General features: G+C 40.3%; 1 protein-coding gene across 3 annotated transcripts in view; it reads right to left on the bottom strand.

The window, feature by feature from the left end:
* The window catches only part of LOC146580350 (phospholipid-transporting ATPase ABCA1), a 189,483-nt gene that overhangs the window by 111,020 nt on the left and 60,938 nt on the right, over positions 1–17,525 (bottom strand). For 2 of the 3 annotated variants that reach the window (XM_085267021.1, XM_085267019.1), the window contains 7 exons: positions 12,859–13,080; positions 9,636–9,840; positions 9,250–9,366; positions 8,541–8,712; positions 5,790–5,921; positions 5,027–5,166; positions 4,283–4,420 (listed from right to left, as the gene is read on the bottom strand). In XM_085267021.1, coding sequence (XP_085123147.1) covers positions 4,283–4,420; positions 5,027–5,166; positions 5,790–5,921; positions 8,541–8,712; positions 9,250–9,366; positions 9,636–9,840; positions 12,859–13,080 — 1,126 coding nt within the window. Of the gene's footprint in view, positions 1–4,282; positions 4,421–5,026; positions 5,167–5,789; positions 5,922–8,540; positions 8,713–9,249; positions 9,367–9,635; positions 9,841–12,858; positions 13,081–13,738; positions 13,962–17,525 lie in introns of all 3 variants that reach the window. The other variant, XM_085267020.1, reaches the window with a different exon arrangement.

Consider the following 17,525-nt stretch of genomic DNA (forward strand, 5'->3'; position numbering starts at 1 on the left):
TAAATCCATCCCTTCTCAGTTAAGTATTGCTGCTTTATCCTATGCCAAGCAAGTCTGGATCTCACTCTATATAAACTCCAGCAAAATGCCCGAGTTGAATCAAAGCCCGCAACCCAGTCAATTTAACATACGCAGGAAGAAAGCTACGCTTATGAAGGGGGAGGGCTGAGGAGATTTGAGGTTTACTTTGACTGCGCCAGCTCATTTTGTTTGGGATGCTCAAACTTTCAGATGATTTTCCTGGGGATTTGTTGTGGTTTATAAGGGGAGAGGGGGAAAAAAAAATCAAAAAGCACTGCATCATCTGTGAGTTGGGAGAAAAATAAATGTGTTTGGACTGCAGATGGCCCACATAGGTATTCTGATTTATAGTGTGTTGCGGTGCATTACAGCACAAAGTGATATATCAAATGGAGTTGGGTGTGCTCAGGTAAATTGCTAGTACTCGCACTGAGCACAGAAAAGTGAGGCTGGAAAATCTGGGTTCTTTTATTTAGCTTCCTTCCCTCTAAATCACGTTGATAGAAATGGATTTCACAGTAGTGGGAAAGGCTGGACAGATATTATGTGCGTCGGCAGTAAGATGAATTACTGGACAAAACCGTATTAACGGCTGTTTGTGGCAATCAATTCAGATCAATAAATTTTGAAATTACCTTCACGCCGTTTACAGCCCGTCCGGGGGAGTTAGAATAACCAGATGACGCTATGTTCACTGTAACACGGCTTAAAAGTTACACCAGCTGAAAGACTCACGGTGCAGTGATTGTGAGGAGCTTGAACCTCAAGAACTAGCATGGCATAAAAACAACCAGTGATATGTTTTTATGCTATATGCACTGCACTACTGCCTTCAACCACGCATTATTGTGTGCTCCTGTCAAAAATGCACTGTATACAGTACTAAAATAAACACCACCGCACTCACAGTCAACAATAAAGGGGGCTGTTGCAAGCATACTTGACATTTGTCAGTAAATACATATGCAATAGAAGAAAATTAGACTGCAGACTGACAGGTAAATTATTTTTACACGCTCCTAATAATTATTCATTATTTATTTTCACTTTAGCGGCGCGCCATTTTTCTCACATGCCTTGTCAAAATCTATACATCAGTCTCTCTCTCGTGTTACAGAAGTGTGAAAATATTCGCTCTCGGTCTTCTGAAACGCTGAATGCACATCGCTTCTCACAGTTCTTGCCGTCAGGGAAGGATTAAAGGTAACGCTGTGATGTACTGCTCGTGGCATTTTTGGCATTTCATTCTGATTAAACTCTCATTAATGACTTACTTGTATTGTCCATATTTACTACTTTTGCATTACTGCTCATATCACCTGGTAAAAAAAATATGTAAAAATGTGAAATCCTTGGATATATTAGATACATATTATAAAATATATAGTAGCTGTTATTAGGTACAGCTTCCTAGTACCAGGCTGGAACTCTTTTTTGCCTTCAGACCTGCCTTAATTATTCATGGGGAACATTCAACAAGGTGCTGGAAACATTCCTCAGAGATTTTTGTCACAACACAGTTGCTGCACATCTATGATTCCAGCCCATCCAAAAGGTGCTCTTGGATCGAGATCTGGATATTGTGGAGGTCATTTGAGTAAAGAGAACTCATCATCATGTTCAAGAAACTAGTTTGAGATGATCTGAGCTTTGTGATAAAGGGACGGACTTACTCAATACTCAGGTACTGGCTGTGGTACTGAAACAATGCTATTAGGCACTAAGGGACCCAAAGTGTGCCATAAAACTATCCGGTCTTTAAGTGATGACGTGATGAATCCTGCTTCCGGGCCCAAACTACTCCACGTTTAATAATGCGTTTGTGTTTTTTACATGTTTTAATGCTTTGTATCTTGTTCTATTTAATCTCAACAAGCCCCTAAAAACAGTCAGTGATCACCGTCGGCCTCTCTCGGTTTTTATTACCGCTAATCAATTCAAAGCTCAGATTTTAGAACCTTACCATGTAACTACAGCCCAGCTCATGCAGCAGTATATTATTGACTAACCTTGTACTATGGATGGATTTTCTCAGCTGTTCTTTTGACTGAAGTTTGGTCCGTTTACAGCATCCTGCTATGCGATTGCATTTGTCCAGAACCTTCGGAAACCCTCAAGTTAACTTTTATTGAGTGGAAAAAAGTTAGCGTTCAGCCTCCAGCTTCACAGTTTATATTATGCTAACATAGCTGTGTTGCTAGCGATCACGTAGCACATTGTTATATACGAGCTAGCCAAACTTCAGTAACTCAACTAATGTCACTGCTGTTTACCTTCCTGTCTTTATTTATTTCGGCAATGATAGCAGAGCTGTATGTCTTAATTTGTTTCAGAAATATCCCTCAGTCAGAACATGGTATATTATATTTAGATGGAAACTAGCAAGCTAACTCCCTGCTAACGTTAGAATTTCATAAATTCTGTTTTCATGGATGCCTGGATGTTAAACTTAATTGTTACACCTGGTAGAGCAGCAACTCTGATCATTTCATTACAGATGAAAGATTTAGACAGTTTTTAACTCTCAGTGATGCCACAGTGATCGTGTGACTTAGCGACCTGCAGCGGAGTTTGGGCCCAGGCACGGCTAATGACGTCAGACTTAAAGACCAGATTGATATAAATCAAGATGGATCCATGCTTTCATGTTCTTTACACCAAGTTCCTACCATCTGAATTTTGCAAGAGAATTAGAGAATAATCTAATATAAAAAGTCAAATAGTCTATTGTTGAACCTGTGTAAACTGTAGCCTCAGTTTTGTGCTCTTAGCTGACAGAAGTGGCACCCCGTGTGGTCTTCTGCTGTAATAGCCCATCTGCTTCAAGGTTCAGAGATGCTCTTCTGCTTAGCTTGGCTGTAACAAGTGGTTATCTGTATAACTGTTGCCTTGCCTTCACCTTAAAGCAGTCTGGCCATTCTCCCCTGAACTTTGGCATCAACAAGGCATTTACACCTGGAGAACTTCCACTCGAGCCTATCCCGGCTGTCATGAGGCGAACACAAAATGTATAATATCCATTATATTAATATCATCCTCAAGGCCCATTTTACAGCATAATGACCGGGGTAATTTAATAGTAATCAACTTCCTGTAATGGATAATAATTAAAAATTCATAATTTGCTAATTTTTACTTTAAATCGTCACCTTCTGCAGTAATTTTCAAATGAAATATGACAGAACAGCCATTAAAACCCACCTGAAATGCATAAATCGACCAGCTTGTAATTTTAGCTTTTTGATGAATATCCAGTACTTGACTTAAACATGCACTGAGGGTTTAATTTGAGCTGCAGGAGCACGCACACCACATTCGTGTTCCTCTGCATCTTGACAGGTTTTAACAGTTTTCAGCTGCCACTAACCAAATAAGCCCCAAGTGAATTTAACACACACAAAAAAAAACACCCCCTTGGAGCATCGTGGTCAACCTGTCTCTGTGTGTGTGTGTGTGTGTGTGAGGGGGGACTGCACACTTAATTAGCTGTAAAGAAGCGCAGCATTAAGTCCAGCATCAGCCTAAAGCTTTTTCACACAAATAGACCGCCTGTAGCCTTTTTTGTTGCTTAATGACAAACCTTAGTAACACTGCGGTGCAAATAAGAGTGGAGAGACACAAAAACATGACTCACTCAACCGGCCCATATGCAGGGGGTTCTCATTATAACGGAGTTATCTCAGGCTCCCAATTGAAGTGAAGACTTGATTAGAGAGAGAGAGAGAAAAGCTAATGGCATAGAGAGGGCAGGATGTCGCTCAATGCACATTAAACATTTAGACATCTGTTGAGAGAATGTGTTACTATAACGTCCATGTCCTGCTTACAGCCACCAGCAACCACAAAGTATATTATGGACACAGAGTGACAAGCTGACTGGTTTGGCAGACAATTACGGACTCTGTTAAATAGCCATGTCAATTAAAGCTTCTTCTTGGATTTACTTGTCTTCGCTCGCGTTCCAATCTGTTTAAGTACGATTCACAATTTCTCCCCGTCCATGATTGAGTGTCACCCACAGCGAGGCTAAAGAAGAATTACATCACAGGGAACCGGCCGCTTCATTACCTTAACAGCTCTCGCGCTGGACGTGTTTCAGCCTCGTCAGTTTAAAGTTTACTTTGAGCTGGGCTCAGTTTTGGAAACTTTCTCGGTTTGAGACAAATCAAACATGTGCTTTGCGCATTCTGGTCAATTCTACAAACATAAGGGGGCTTCAAAGCTTTTAGTGGAGCCTCGGTTTTTACCTCTGATCTCATACCTTGTTTGTACTTTAACAGCAGTTCCCAGATACCCCTGCGGGCATAGGGGTCCACTCCTGCTGTAGGTTCATCTAAGATGATGATTTTCGAGCCACCCACGAACGCGATGGCCACGGACAGCTTTCTCTGCATGCCACCTGTAAGACAGCACAGCTTAAAAACACATCACGGCCTGAAGGAATGCACAAGCTAGTGTAAGAGCCGTTCAGCTTGTAACGCGTTGCAAATCCTGCCCGAACATCTGTCACAATAAGGTTTCACATGCAAAATGGGCACAATATTGAAGAATGATTACGGAATATACCAAAATCTATCTTTCCATCTTTTAAAGTAATGCCATAAAATGATTGATGGCAGAGAAGTAGATACACCGTCCTAGCATTATTGCAGTCTGTACTCGCTTAGCTCTTCAAAATGCATCCACTGTAGTGCTAATGTAGTGGAAATGTCAGGATAGATCAACCTTGAAAGTCATATTTCAGTGATTTTGCTCACAAGCAATCCATGACTGGGGACAATTTATCAAGTAGGACTTGCTCATGACCCCCAGACAATGAATTACAACCTGTGACACACAGGTACAGTGAATGTGTGGTATAGGAGCAATATATCCTGAATAGACAGGATAAGCTACGCGTAATATTCCTTCCCAGGGGAAACTAATGCATGGAGGACACGTCAACGGCTAAATTGACATGTGCGCACAATAGGATACAGCAACATACATTAACATACAGACTCACCCGACAGGTTCTTGGCAAGTTCTTTCCGTTTGTGTGGCAAACCGACGTCCTTAATCATCTGATCCATCTCAGTTTTAACCTCTTGGCGACTGCGTCCTTTGAGCCGGGCGTAGAAGTAAATGTGCTCTTCCACTGTCAGCCTGGAAAGGTGGACATGACATCACAACGCCTGCTAAACTGACGCCTGGCGATATGGAGTATTAATGTATTTTTCGAGACATTTTCCTAATTAAACGTCCGTGAACTAAAACAAAGTCTTACGTAATAAAGTCTTACATGCATCAATGTTTCGTGGCTGCTTCACAGGTGAGGCTGTGATAGGTCGTAATGCCTTCCTCCGTGTTTGCATGAATATTTTAACCCTACTTAATATAGATGCTTTCACTCTCTGGAATTAATATTAATGAAAGTAATTTGCAGGTGCTCAGCCATAATTATGATGTAAGGCTTGCGTCTAGTTTCACGTAATCAGTTTGTGGAGTGAGAGAGAAGAAAAGGATGATTCAAAAGTTAAACAGAAAAATAGAATAATGGTCGGGAATGATGTCATTAGGAGACTTCTGGCTGGGCCAAGGAAGGGAAGGTCATTTTAAATTTTAAAAGGAAAAGGAAAGGGAAGTGTTGATGGGGAACATAAGGCAAACTCTTGTTATGTGATCGATCTGCGGTGTAATACATTTTTAATTTTCATACAGTTGAAACACGATTAAACCAACGGCCAGCACAGGACGTGAATGCACAGCTCTCTGCTAAAGTCACTCACTCATTGAATAAGACATTATGCTGCGGACACATTCCCAAGTACGTCCGGATACTGTCCATGTCAGTGCGAATGTCGTAGCCATTGATGAGAGCCGTTCCCGATGTAGGTGGAAACAGTCCAGTCAGAATAGACCTACAGAGAAAAAAGAACAAAAGTGATCCATTTTGGTTGCTGTTAACATTATCTTTGCTTAATAAACAGAGTTATTGAGCTTCCAGTGCACGAAAATTAAAGCTCTCTGCGGGAAACACAGACTAAAGATACGTTTAACTAACATGATGTTGCCCATTGGTCTGTAGCCTCAAAAATACCTAATGCTCGCAAACATGGTTGCCAAGGTGTATCCATAGACTGCCCCATCAAAGTTGAGCACATAATGACTGGAGAGGCTGTCAGTTTGAAGTATTTTACTATAATACTCAAAATATGTCTGTCAGGGGTGTGTCCAGAAGGGGGGCATTGGGTGGCACCAACCCCTATGAAATATGATTGGCCCCCTGGTCTAGAGTTCTGTTAATCTTGAAATCCCCAACGCCCTCTACTGAGAGCTTAGCAGCAATGCAGCTGATTGCATTTACTCAGGCATGTTTAATGAGGTCTCAAGTACTTGTACTTTAAGCTTTTCTATGTTAGGCAGCTTTCTGCTTTTACCCCTCTATATTTTTAATTCAATTATAGAACTTCATACCATTTACTAATTTTTGAAAGCTTTAGTTACTTATTATAATGCAGATTTATTGCATCATTATAGCTGAAGCTACCAAGCAGTAATTATAGAATAAAATCATGAACAGCTGCAACATTAAAGTGACACACCCATCAATGGATCAATAATTCTGATCCAATAACATCATGTATATGATTCTAAAACGCTTAATTCCACATGATGGGTGCATTTACATTAGTCATTTTAAATATAGTTAGCATATACGCTACATAAGTAGCATTATAACTTTTACTTCAGTAAAAAGTCTAAATACTTTTTGCCACTTTGTAAAACAGTTTTAAAAAATCAGCAATAGGACAGAGGGCTCCACACGAGGATGGAAATTGTGTTTTCTACACAACTTTTCTAATCTAATTTTACTTCTTATGAATCTTCTGAATACCTGTGTTTCATTTTATTAATATGACAATAACATCTAGTATTTATACAGGAAACCTGAATGTTATGAAACATATGATATATTATCATGCCATTGCATTGCCTTGCAACTACCCTATACTGGACAAAAATGCCTTTCATACAGTAGAGCTGCACGTGGGACTGGTAAACTAACATAAACATAAAGGCCTACACACCACAAACATGGTTGAGAGGTCCAGTTTCAGGTGATTTGGATTTGATTAGTTTGGCACCCATTCAGTGTTGAGCATTGGTAATGCTAACTATAAGCAATATAATCATTTAAGCATCTGAGTCACCACTTGTCCAGTTGTCACAAAGTGGAACAAACTACTCTATAAGTCATGCTGTAGACATGTTTACATCTGCTGTAACATTTGGGCCATTTTAACATTTGAGTTACCGGCACATTCCCATGCTACAGAACTGTTTGGTCTGTTCATGGCGTCGCTGGACTGATTTACTTAATCACACTGGGAAAAACCAAAAAAATAAATAACTAAATGATAAATATGAAACTGATTGTGTAAATATATCCCCATGTGTGGGTCTCTGCAGTGCTCACATCCTGCTGTACCACTGTACAGTAAATGCCATTGTAGTCATCTAATTGCAGATATAAATTAGATGTTACTCTCATTAAATAGATTATAAAGCTTTCATGGTGTTATTGGTGGTTCAGTACTAAAAATTGGTCATCTTAGCTCCAGGGTAGACAACATGATGACATTATTTCATTACAATGTAGCTTGCCATCACCAGTGTGTGAATGGGTGGATGACTGGTTGTGTAAAGCGCTTTGGGGTCCTTAGGGACTAGTAAGAGCGCTATACAAATACAGGCCATTTACCATATAGAGGCACGTGTGCAAAATTAGGCTGCTCTAGTCCTGATAGGGTAGGAGGAGTTCATGAGCAAACAGACATGTGTTATAAATATATAGCATTCTACTCAATAGGTCCTATTTATTAAGGATGTTCTAATTTTATTTCCCTAAAGTATAATCAAATAAAGTATATCAAAAACTGTTGAAAAAAAATACTGCGTCAGACTATTTAACACTAAGAAAAATGCAGAAATATTAAATTAAAAGTTAAAACTATGAACAGCTTGGAAATGTTTTTGTGTTTTATTAACTGTACTGTAATACTGCATGTCACTGATGGCTACTGTGCTCTGCAAAAGCCTCAGCAAGCTCTTATGTGTGCGACAGAGTCCTTCCACTGTCCTTTCTCTTATTGTGATCTGTTATGTTTCGTTCCAGTCGCTCTGCACGGATGTCTTCCCTCTAGCCCCTTAGTCTTGCATCACTTGCTCTCTCTGTCGCTCATACTTTCTGGCCGAGTGGCTTTCATTTATTTCCTGTCGTCCCAAACCCCTTCCAACCTTTTTTTTTGCTATTTTTTAAACAGCAATTAGATCGCTCCCACTATCAACACAACAGCTGAGTCTCTGTGACAAACGCCCTCACAGAGGAGGCCACTCTTCGAAAGCAGAGACCACTTAAATGATGTGGCTGGAGTACAGTCGGCATTGTGTACACTATAGATCAGCTGAAGCTCGTGAAGTGAAATGAACACTGAGCCAAACAGTGAAACATGTCAGAGTTACATCATTCAGCTCACATTGTGGTTGTTTTTCCAGCTCCATTGTGGCCAAGAAACGATGTGATCTGGTTCTCGTAGAAGTCCACGCTCAGTCCGTCCACGGCGAGCTTCTTTCCAGTCTTGTAGATTTTGACAAGATTCTGGATTGACACGCCTGTTGTCATATTAGGTGGCGGTTTCTCCATATGCTCTTCAGACAGAAATGCAAACCAGTATAAACACACACACACACTTATGAAACACAAAAGCAAAAAAGCAGGCGAAATGGAATCTCTAATATTAATAAATGTGTTTAAAAGGCACATTAAATCAGCAGCATTAACAGATCATAAATGCTGAAATAAAACATTTAACTGATCATTAAGGTGATTTCATTTGCAAACACAAAATATAAACTCAATGTTATGTGTCAAATAAACTTACAATCCATATAGTAAAACAGGAAGATGAAACCACAATGTTCAGAACACAACAACCAAACCAAAGTAGCCTCCATGCTAACTGGAAATTGTGTTTTGTTAGTTTTTTAGCAAATTGCTAACTTAAGACTAACATAGTGAAACTCTGTTGTTGGCGTACATGACAAGTAAGCCACTAATGTTTGAGTCTCTAAACCAACTAACCAGCACATGAACAAACTTGTGAGAATGTCACAAACGCTGCACATAAAAACTTGACATGTTACATACATCACACCGCAAAGGTGAGATATGAAGGTCGGGTTTACCGTTGTGTACGTTGGAGTCTGTCAGCAAACTGGGCTTATCATCAATCACGGGTGCCGTTCCACGCCAATAAGATGCAGTAAAAGGGAAGTACCATGGCTTAGGGATTCCATATTGACCTGGGATCAGTTTCCGAGATCATTATTCACATTTTAATATTGGCCTGGCTTAAGGGAATATGGTACTTTACAATGTAGGTTTCCTCCTGACAGCCTGGCACAAATCCTGAGCTCTTTAAACTACAGTCTCTGAGGAAAGCATAAAGTCTATGCCCCTGGATATTTGAGCGCATCATTGTATTTTTACACAACAACGACAACAACACGAACCAAAAAAATGTTTAAAAAAAAAGCATCAACAAAATCATTCAACAAAAACAAAAATATACCTGGAAAGACATTTTCAATGTACCAAGTGAGCACCCAGTATAAAACAGCATCAATAAGCATCATGATGATAGATGTGATGAAGGTGTAGCGTCCCCCATCTTCTGGACTCTTGGCGATGTTGTGCCACTGAATACCGACGCCTTGCTCCTCAAATTTAGAAAAGTTCTCGCAGCCGTATCCAAATGCCACACATGACAATAAACTCTGGGAATGAAGGATATGCCATTGAAATCATTAATAGTTTGCTTATTTTGTTTTCTCAAGAGATTACAGAAAGTTCAAACTAACTAAAAATAACTAAATGGTGTGTAGAGAAGAGCAAGCTAGCTGCTAGTTATTAGCGTTGTGTAAAGACTTAAACGAGGGCAGCTAGCCTCTCATCGTCTTAACTCTCAGCCCAACACAAATACTGACATTACATACAAAATGCTTAGACACCACACGTTCAGAAAATAGATTTAAAAAAGAGGCAGTGATACATCTTCGGCATGATTCCATGATTTTTAAAGTGTCAGTACTCATTCTTAGGATACAGTATCCTCACAGCACTCGAGCCCTGTCGGGGGGGAAAACCAGAGGAAGGGTTACATGTACAACTTATTAAACTTGAAAAAAAGGGAAAATGCTAATCTTTGTTTGCATATCTCAGGACTAACTTTAGACAGGATGGACACTAAAACGAGTCTGTGACAAACAAAGATATGTTGGATCTTTCCCACAGTAGGAAACTGCAAATGATGCTTTGCCCGGACGACATCATCTGCCATGGCCTCTCACTCTGCATTGCCATGTTGCCTGCCAGCTGTTTGATCACGCCTCATTTGCTCGCAGCATTTATACTCCGGCAGAAGTGTTTGCTGAGGCTTTAGAGGCGAATCATCATGGAGACGATAAACCTGATGTTACACTACCAGGCAGACAATCTGAAAAGCTCTGCGCTGATGCCAAACCGCTAGTCTGGCTGCGACCACTGCTGGGCAACTTTCTGTGATGTCCTCTAGTCACCATCCGCCCATCAGTCAGTAGATGAGCGCTGACAGGAGGGCTAGTCGGCACCTATCCTTGACCTCTCTATGAATGGCTGACGAAATGACAGGAGCCACTCCTTTGGCTTTGGGGAAAGGGCACGAGTTGGGAGGCAGACAAAAGAAGCCCGTTCTATTGAACACGTGTCAAACAGCAGATTCAGCCATCATTCAGTCGGCTGCAGACAAAAAAAACCCACTGTTGCAAGGTCACTCTTTCGAAGTCTTTTCGTAAGCCACCCTCCACAAGTACAGCAGACACAGATGCACTTCCTTTAAAAACTGCACGAGCACAATTCATGAAAATGGCTGCGCACAAAGTTTGTCCACCTGTAAAGTGATGGACAGCGAATGAATTGGAGACCAGCAGGATACTCTGATAGCTGCTTAAGGCGCACAGCACACAGCTGGGTGCTTTTGTTGCGTGGCATTTCTCTTTCCGCTCATTCCCCGTCCGCCTCAATGCTGCCGGCTACTTCACAAATGCAAAACTAAGCCTGTGCCCACCTTGACTGATAATAAAAATAACCCTCAGCTGCAGCCCCAGAGGAGGCCCAAAGAATACTTAACAATATGCTGAAAATCTGAAGATTCACCGCACCACTGTAGACCTGGTTGTATAGGTGAATTTACCGATTCATTCCACAGGAAGATTTTCCAGGACAGGATGATTAATTGAAAAGATCTGCAGATTTCCAGAACATGAAAGAACTTGTGGGCCCTCTCTTGTTTCTACCTCTTTAAAAAAAAACGGAGGTAAGAGAGGATACAGCAGACTGCACCCTGTACTATAGTGGCCCTCTTCTTGATACACTGCCTCCGGCTCTCCTTTGCCACACAGCTCCAATCAAAAACTCTTCATATGAATTCAGGTGATCTTTTGAAATTCGATTACGATTAAGGACTTCATTATCAAGGACAACGTGGGGGAGAATTTGCATGCCCTTGCACGAGGTAGTTTCATCCGACCTGGGAGAAAGAGAGAACCTGCACACACACACAATATACACACACATCTCTGATAAAGTGCCGGGATGAACTGGATAGCGGTTTGGTCAGAGGAACATTGCTCATGCTAATTAGAGGGCTAGAGGGCTATCCATCTACTTGGAGCAGGGGAGAAAAATCTCAGCGCCAGGGGAGAACCAAGCAATGGCACTTTGTGTAGAGATTAAATAAGGTTTGCTGTGCTTTATATGTAAAATACCTACCTCGCCTGCATGCATTCTGTGAAAAGAAACTGAAGGAAAAGTTTTCTTTCAAAAAACCCCCCAACAAAATTACTTTGTTTTAAAGGATCTACTCAAAGACAGGCAATTTCGGGTCGACGTGCTGGAACAGCTTGTTTGCGCAAAAACAAGGTGAGCAAACAGTTTCTGAAGATAAAAGCAGGGGTGACTTCTATCAGCTCCCAGCGTAAGATATTATTGATTGCCGCCATGTCAAAAAATTGATAACTACGATACACAAGACCGGCCACCCACGGCTGGTACCGCATCGCTCGAAGTGACATGAAAGAAACGGCGGGCCTGATTAAAATTCTGTGAAGACGCACTTGCACACGCTGCAATGAAGATTCAAGATATTGCGTGCCTTTGTCTGCAAAAGACAGCTCGAGGACAAATGATACCAGCGCTACCATAAAGGTCACGCAGAAAGGCTACACTGAAAGTTGAGCAATGGTACACAATTTATCTTTATCCCTCTGAGGATGGGAGAAAAATCAACAACTTCCTCGTCTCTTCTTTCAGGTAAACGTCTCATGTTTCTGTCACTTGAGCATGCCCGTTTTTTTGTTTGTTTTATAAAGAAATCTTTAGTATTGTGCAAAATATGTCAGCCTCAACAAGCAGCAAACAATTCATTGTCACATTATGGACAATAAATACAATTTGTAGTAATTTTAATGTCACTGGACCCTTTAATTCATCTTGAAGGCTCGCACCTTAATATCGGGAGACGAAAAAAGCTTCCTTTCATAACAAGCTGCACCAGTGAAGTCAAAGTTATTTCTTTTTGGATTTAAAAGGCATAAGAACGAGATTTCTTTTAAAAACAAGCAACTCTGACTGACACGGTGTGATTATAGTGGCGAGAAAACACAACCTGGGAATATAACTCAGAGTACAGTCAGCCCTCATGTATAATAACAGCAGGGGGAGATATTAAAAACTGTGTCAGCTAAAGACGGTCTTACCACAGCAACCTTGGCCCCGAAACCCATCACGTCCCTCCAGGCGTAGCAGAGGACGTGCGGCAGGTAGAGGACAAAGTAGATGAGGCCACCGCACGCCGCTGCTAAGTTGGCCTTAGAGAAGAAGACGCTAATGAAGAAGCACTGAGAGATGGTGGCCACGCAGAACACCAGGAAGAAGACAAAGATCACTGAGGGGTCGCTGTATTGGAGGATTTTGCCGTACTGTGTGAAAAGAATTGAGTGGGAGTGGGGGGAAAATAACAGAGGAAAGTAAACATGTAATTTGATATCCAATAACAAACAGGTGGAGAATCCAGGAGGTTATCATTGCAGAATCAAGCAAGCAGGAGGATTCAGAGTGAAAGCTGTTTGACGATCCTCTGGCATATTTTCTCAGCTGACTGTATATTGTATAACATAATCTAAAAAATCCCTAAACATGTCACTCTTTCACTCTGCCACTTTGAAGGAGGACCCTTGTCTAGTTTTAGAGAGCTCCTCGCAAATGAACCAGACTCCCTCAGTGAGCAGTGATGCTGATTTCTTCGTCAAAATTTAATTCAAAGAGCCACTTGAACTCTTGGGATAATGGTGCTATTGTAACGAATGCAATTACGATTCACATCTTTACAGAGGACGCCGTTTGAGGGAGTTGTACGATTGTTCATTGTAGAGCTTCTACATTTAGACGGCCTAAATGAACTTGTGTTAGCATCACAGTAAAATTATCTTCTTTTAGTGCTTAGGTTTCACTCCTGATTAACAATTTATCATGAACCTTCAGGAGTTCTTGATAAGCAAAAAATAAATAAATAAAAACTCTCTAAAAGTAGTTGTGGGTCCTCCTCAGTGAATCATTGTTTAATCATTGTGGAATCACCTTGAGTATAAGGGTAAGGAGGAGAGAGCTGACAGCCAGCAGCAGCACACTGGAAACTGCCCAGCTCAGCCAATAGATGTCGCTTCTCAAGCCCATGATCCTCATTGTCTCCTTAAGCCTGGCTTCTTTCTCTGCAACGATACCCTTAATGATCATGGCGACAGAGTAGATCCAGGCTAAAGTCATGTATAAGGGGAGGGAGCTTCCCAGCGAACGGAGGAACCTGAAAGGTGGAGAGAAGCCAGCCCAGCCCAGATACTTAAATCTGGTGTTAAATCTGCACAGTAACTGGCGATAATATCGCACTTTTTTTTCCATTTTCTTAAATCTGCATACTTTGTGACTTCTACGTAATAGCATTAATTCTTTGAATAATCAATTTTCCATTCACATCATACACTATATATACACAAATCAGGCAACTATTTTTATGTTTTGCTCATTGTGTGCAAGAAAAATGTCCTTAAAGTGTAAAAAAAATAATTTCTAAATAAGAAAAAGTCAATCTAGTCACTGCGCAAGTCAAATTCTAAGAAGTGGCTGATATAGAAAGGTCAGCGCTGGAAAGTGATAAGTTGTGAGATGTGTGGAAGGGCGGGGTCACGCGAGGGTCGCTGACAAAAATGTCATGCAGGCGTTCACCCATTTATTCTTTGAAGCTTGGATTGAATGTACTGCTCCTCATACTGCGTGTAATAACGGTCCCTTGAAGATTTCCATTACAAGCTCTTGTCATTTCCCTTTTCCAGTGAAGAGGTCACACGTGGCCTTTTGCCAGACATGACTCAACTAGATGAAGAAGGGAAACTAGATGGCTTTTTTGGCTTGTTGGGTGGATTTTTTTTTCTTTCTGAGTTTAATTAGCATCGCTTATCCAGCTGGGCGGCAGTGGAAACAACGACACTGACAATACTACAAACTGTATGCTACAAATTATCTAGGTCTATGAGAAAATCCTATAGAGCTCATTTATGACCTTACTGAAAACTCTCGATGTTTTTTAAATAAGTTTAAAGTCTTATATATAGTCTTATAAATGATGGTGATATTTAGGGTAAAACAAAGGACAGAGCAGGGTACGCTTTGCGATTGGATGTTTTGGCAACACAGGACTGCTTGCGTGTCAAAAAAAACAAGGTGGTGATGGTCAAAATCTTTAAAAAGAGGCTTCAGAAATACAGTCAATAAACCAGTGGGTGACTGTGGGGCGGCTACGTTCCTTATTATATGCAGTCTGTGGACAATCTCAACTTTTAAGTCTATACATCTAACTTTTTAGTCAACACTGGGTAATTAAAAATTGAACAATGAATGTAAAACCAACATTCAAACACTAAATCGGTGTTGGTGCTAGAATTTAAGAATACAGGGTTTTATTCTTCTTTTTGCTGAATGCAGCTGCTTGCAGTTATAAACGATTGCATGAAGCAAACTGCAGGGGAATAAAACCAAAACAATGACCTGAAAGGGGCTAAAACAACAGCTAAAGGCAGTCCTTTTCACACCAAGTACTTATTTTTGTAGATGAAATACATTTGTTACATTTTTTACTCCAGAAGCTGAAAAAAAAACACGTTAAAGTGAAAAATTGAACATTGCGAGATGTAAGTAAAAATGCTGCAATTACAATTTTCATTGAGTATGTAATAAAATCCTAAAATCCTTTTTTGTAGCAGTAATGTATACGTTTGGATGTTTTTCATGTTAATTGCTAGTTTATCATATAAAAGCTCTGTATGTTTTTAACACAGGTTTTGTATTTAGATTGCTAATCAACAAGGGAACTACATAACAGAGAATGAAATAAAAGTACTTTTAAAACATTTAAGAGTCGTGTTTCACCACTCGCACTTTAACAAGTAGTTTTACTTTTTATTTATTTTGTTGTGTGTGCCCGAGTTATTAATCAGATATCAGTGGCCTTTCCGACTGTGAAGGTGGTCTCTGACGTTGTCGTTTGCTCTCTTTTTTTCAGCTCTTCTGCACAACAAATTAATCCGGTTTTAATGACCGAGCGCAAACACATCAAAACATTTTGCAAGGTGATTTCGTGTTATGGGAACAAGAACAATACACTGCTCGGGAGAGTAAATGCGTATTGATTCGCGCTGATCGGTGTTAGTTTTAGTAGCCCAAAATCTCATCAAATAAACAACTTGATTCAGCTGATTTCAGATAAGAACCAAGTGTGTAAATACATCCATCTGGATGCCAAACGGTAAACGCATTACTTCCTCCGTAATGAAAGAGGAAACAAGTGTAAAATGACAGAGGACTCAGGTGCAGATGACAAAACCGGTTGTTGTCACACCTAATCCAGATACAGCCTTATGATAATTACCATTTGATTTGCTATTATTATTAATGTGCTGAAAATGGCTGTGAAATTATCATTTAGAATGGGCCCGTGATCTGAATACACATCCCGCGTGCAGTTGCTCCTCCAAGGCACTCGACTAACTCAATTTATTGTTATTAATGTTTACAAATTGTTGATGGCTTGCAAACACATTAGGCTGATGGGAAATTACATTTCATCCAGCTGTTCAAATATCACTTTTTATTTACCAGCCACATTTTCCAATTAAACTGCAAAAATTGATTAGGCCAATCTTAAATAACCATCCTTTTTTATTTCATTAACGACGCCTACAAAACAAGGGGCTGTTGAAGAACACGCTCTAGCTAAAGGAGACCAACAACGGCGCTGCTGCCATTGTGCGCCATCAAAGGCGTGAACGGCCTCCTTTTTTATGATAACGCTGATTTCTTGTTATTTCTTAATTGATTTTTTCAAGCTGTGGATGGCTCACGCTGATAAGCAACCAGATCAATAGATGTGGAGTCAAACAACTATTTTCATTTCTCATATTTAGATACTTGCTAACAAAGAAAGACATAATCGTGCATGCCTATTGCTTCTTTACCCTCTTTGGGAATAATAGCATCTTCTTTTGTTTATGACGTGATGTTACACCTACCTGATGATTAAACTTACAATTCATTATACACCAGGAGCTCTGCAGTGCAGAGGGTGCACTACTCGATTGTACTGTTGTTTTCATTTTATTGACCCAGTGTACATTACAAATGTATTAGATGGCTGGCAGAATATCAGATACAGCAAATGTAAATACTGTTAAATAATTAAACTATATAAAGCGGCGCTATCTCTGCTGTTCTTTCAAATTCTATCCGAGGAATGCAGTTTTGTTTAAGCCAGCTTTTAGTATTACTTGTTCTAATTTGTCTTAGCTGTCCAGATACAGGGCTGCAAAGAATACTGAGGTCCACACTGGTGTATCAAGTATATGTCAGGTACTACCCTCACCCTCCCCTTACAGTTAAAATTAAATGTCATGTAAAATTAGCGTGCAACATCCAAGTGGCAAAAAAAGAGTAAATATCCATTTTCTTGGCTACTGAATGATAAAAATGCACTTCTCAGATTAAAAGCAGGTCGCGATTACATCTTGAATTTTAAATACATCTTGCAGGATTGTGTTGCGTGCTGATTTCATTAGCAGGAGAGGCCTAATCATCCAAGAATCATCCGTCGTGATTTGATTCTGTGCACGGCAATTCATTCTGATTAACAACGGCGGGCTTAGCAAAACACAAAGCATAAACAATGTCGTGACCTGAACAACTTGTGACCAAGGACAGTAAATTTACTGGATGTGTATTTTTTCTTGGTCTGACGTAGCAGCACTGTGAATTTATAGTGTTTTAATGTATCATACATCCTTACATCGTATGCTTTGTGTTTGGCTGCTTTTCACCGAGC

Source organism: Mchenga conophoros, linkage group LG3 (genome assembly GCF_057382185.1).
Source record: "Mchenga conophoros isolate Kocher_MC1m ecotype Shallow Benthic linkage group LG3, M_conophoros_male_GT1.1, whole genome shotgun sequence".
NCBI classification, from domain to species: Eukaryota; Metazoa; Chordata; class Actinopteri; order Cichliformes; family Cichlidae; genus Mchenga; species Mchenga conophoros.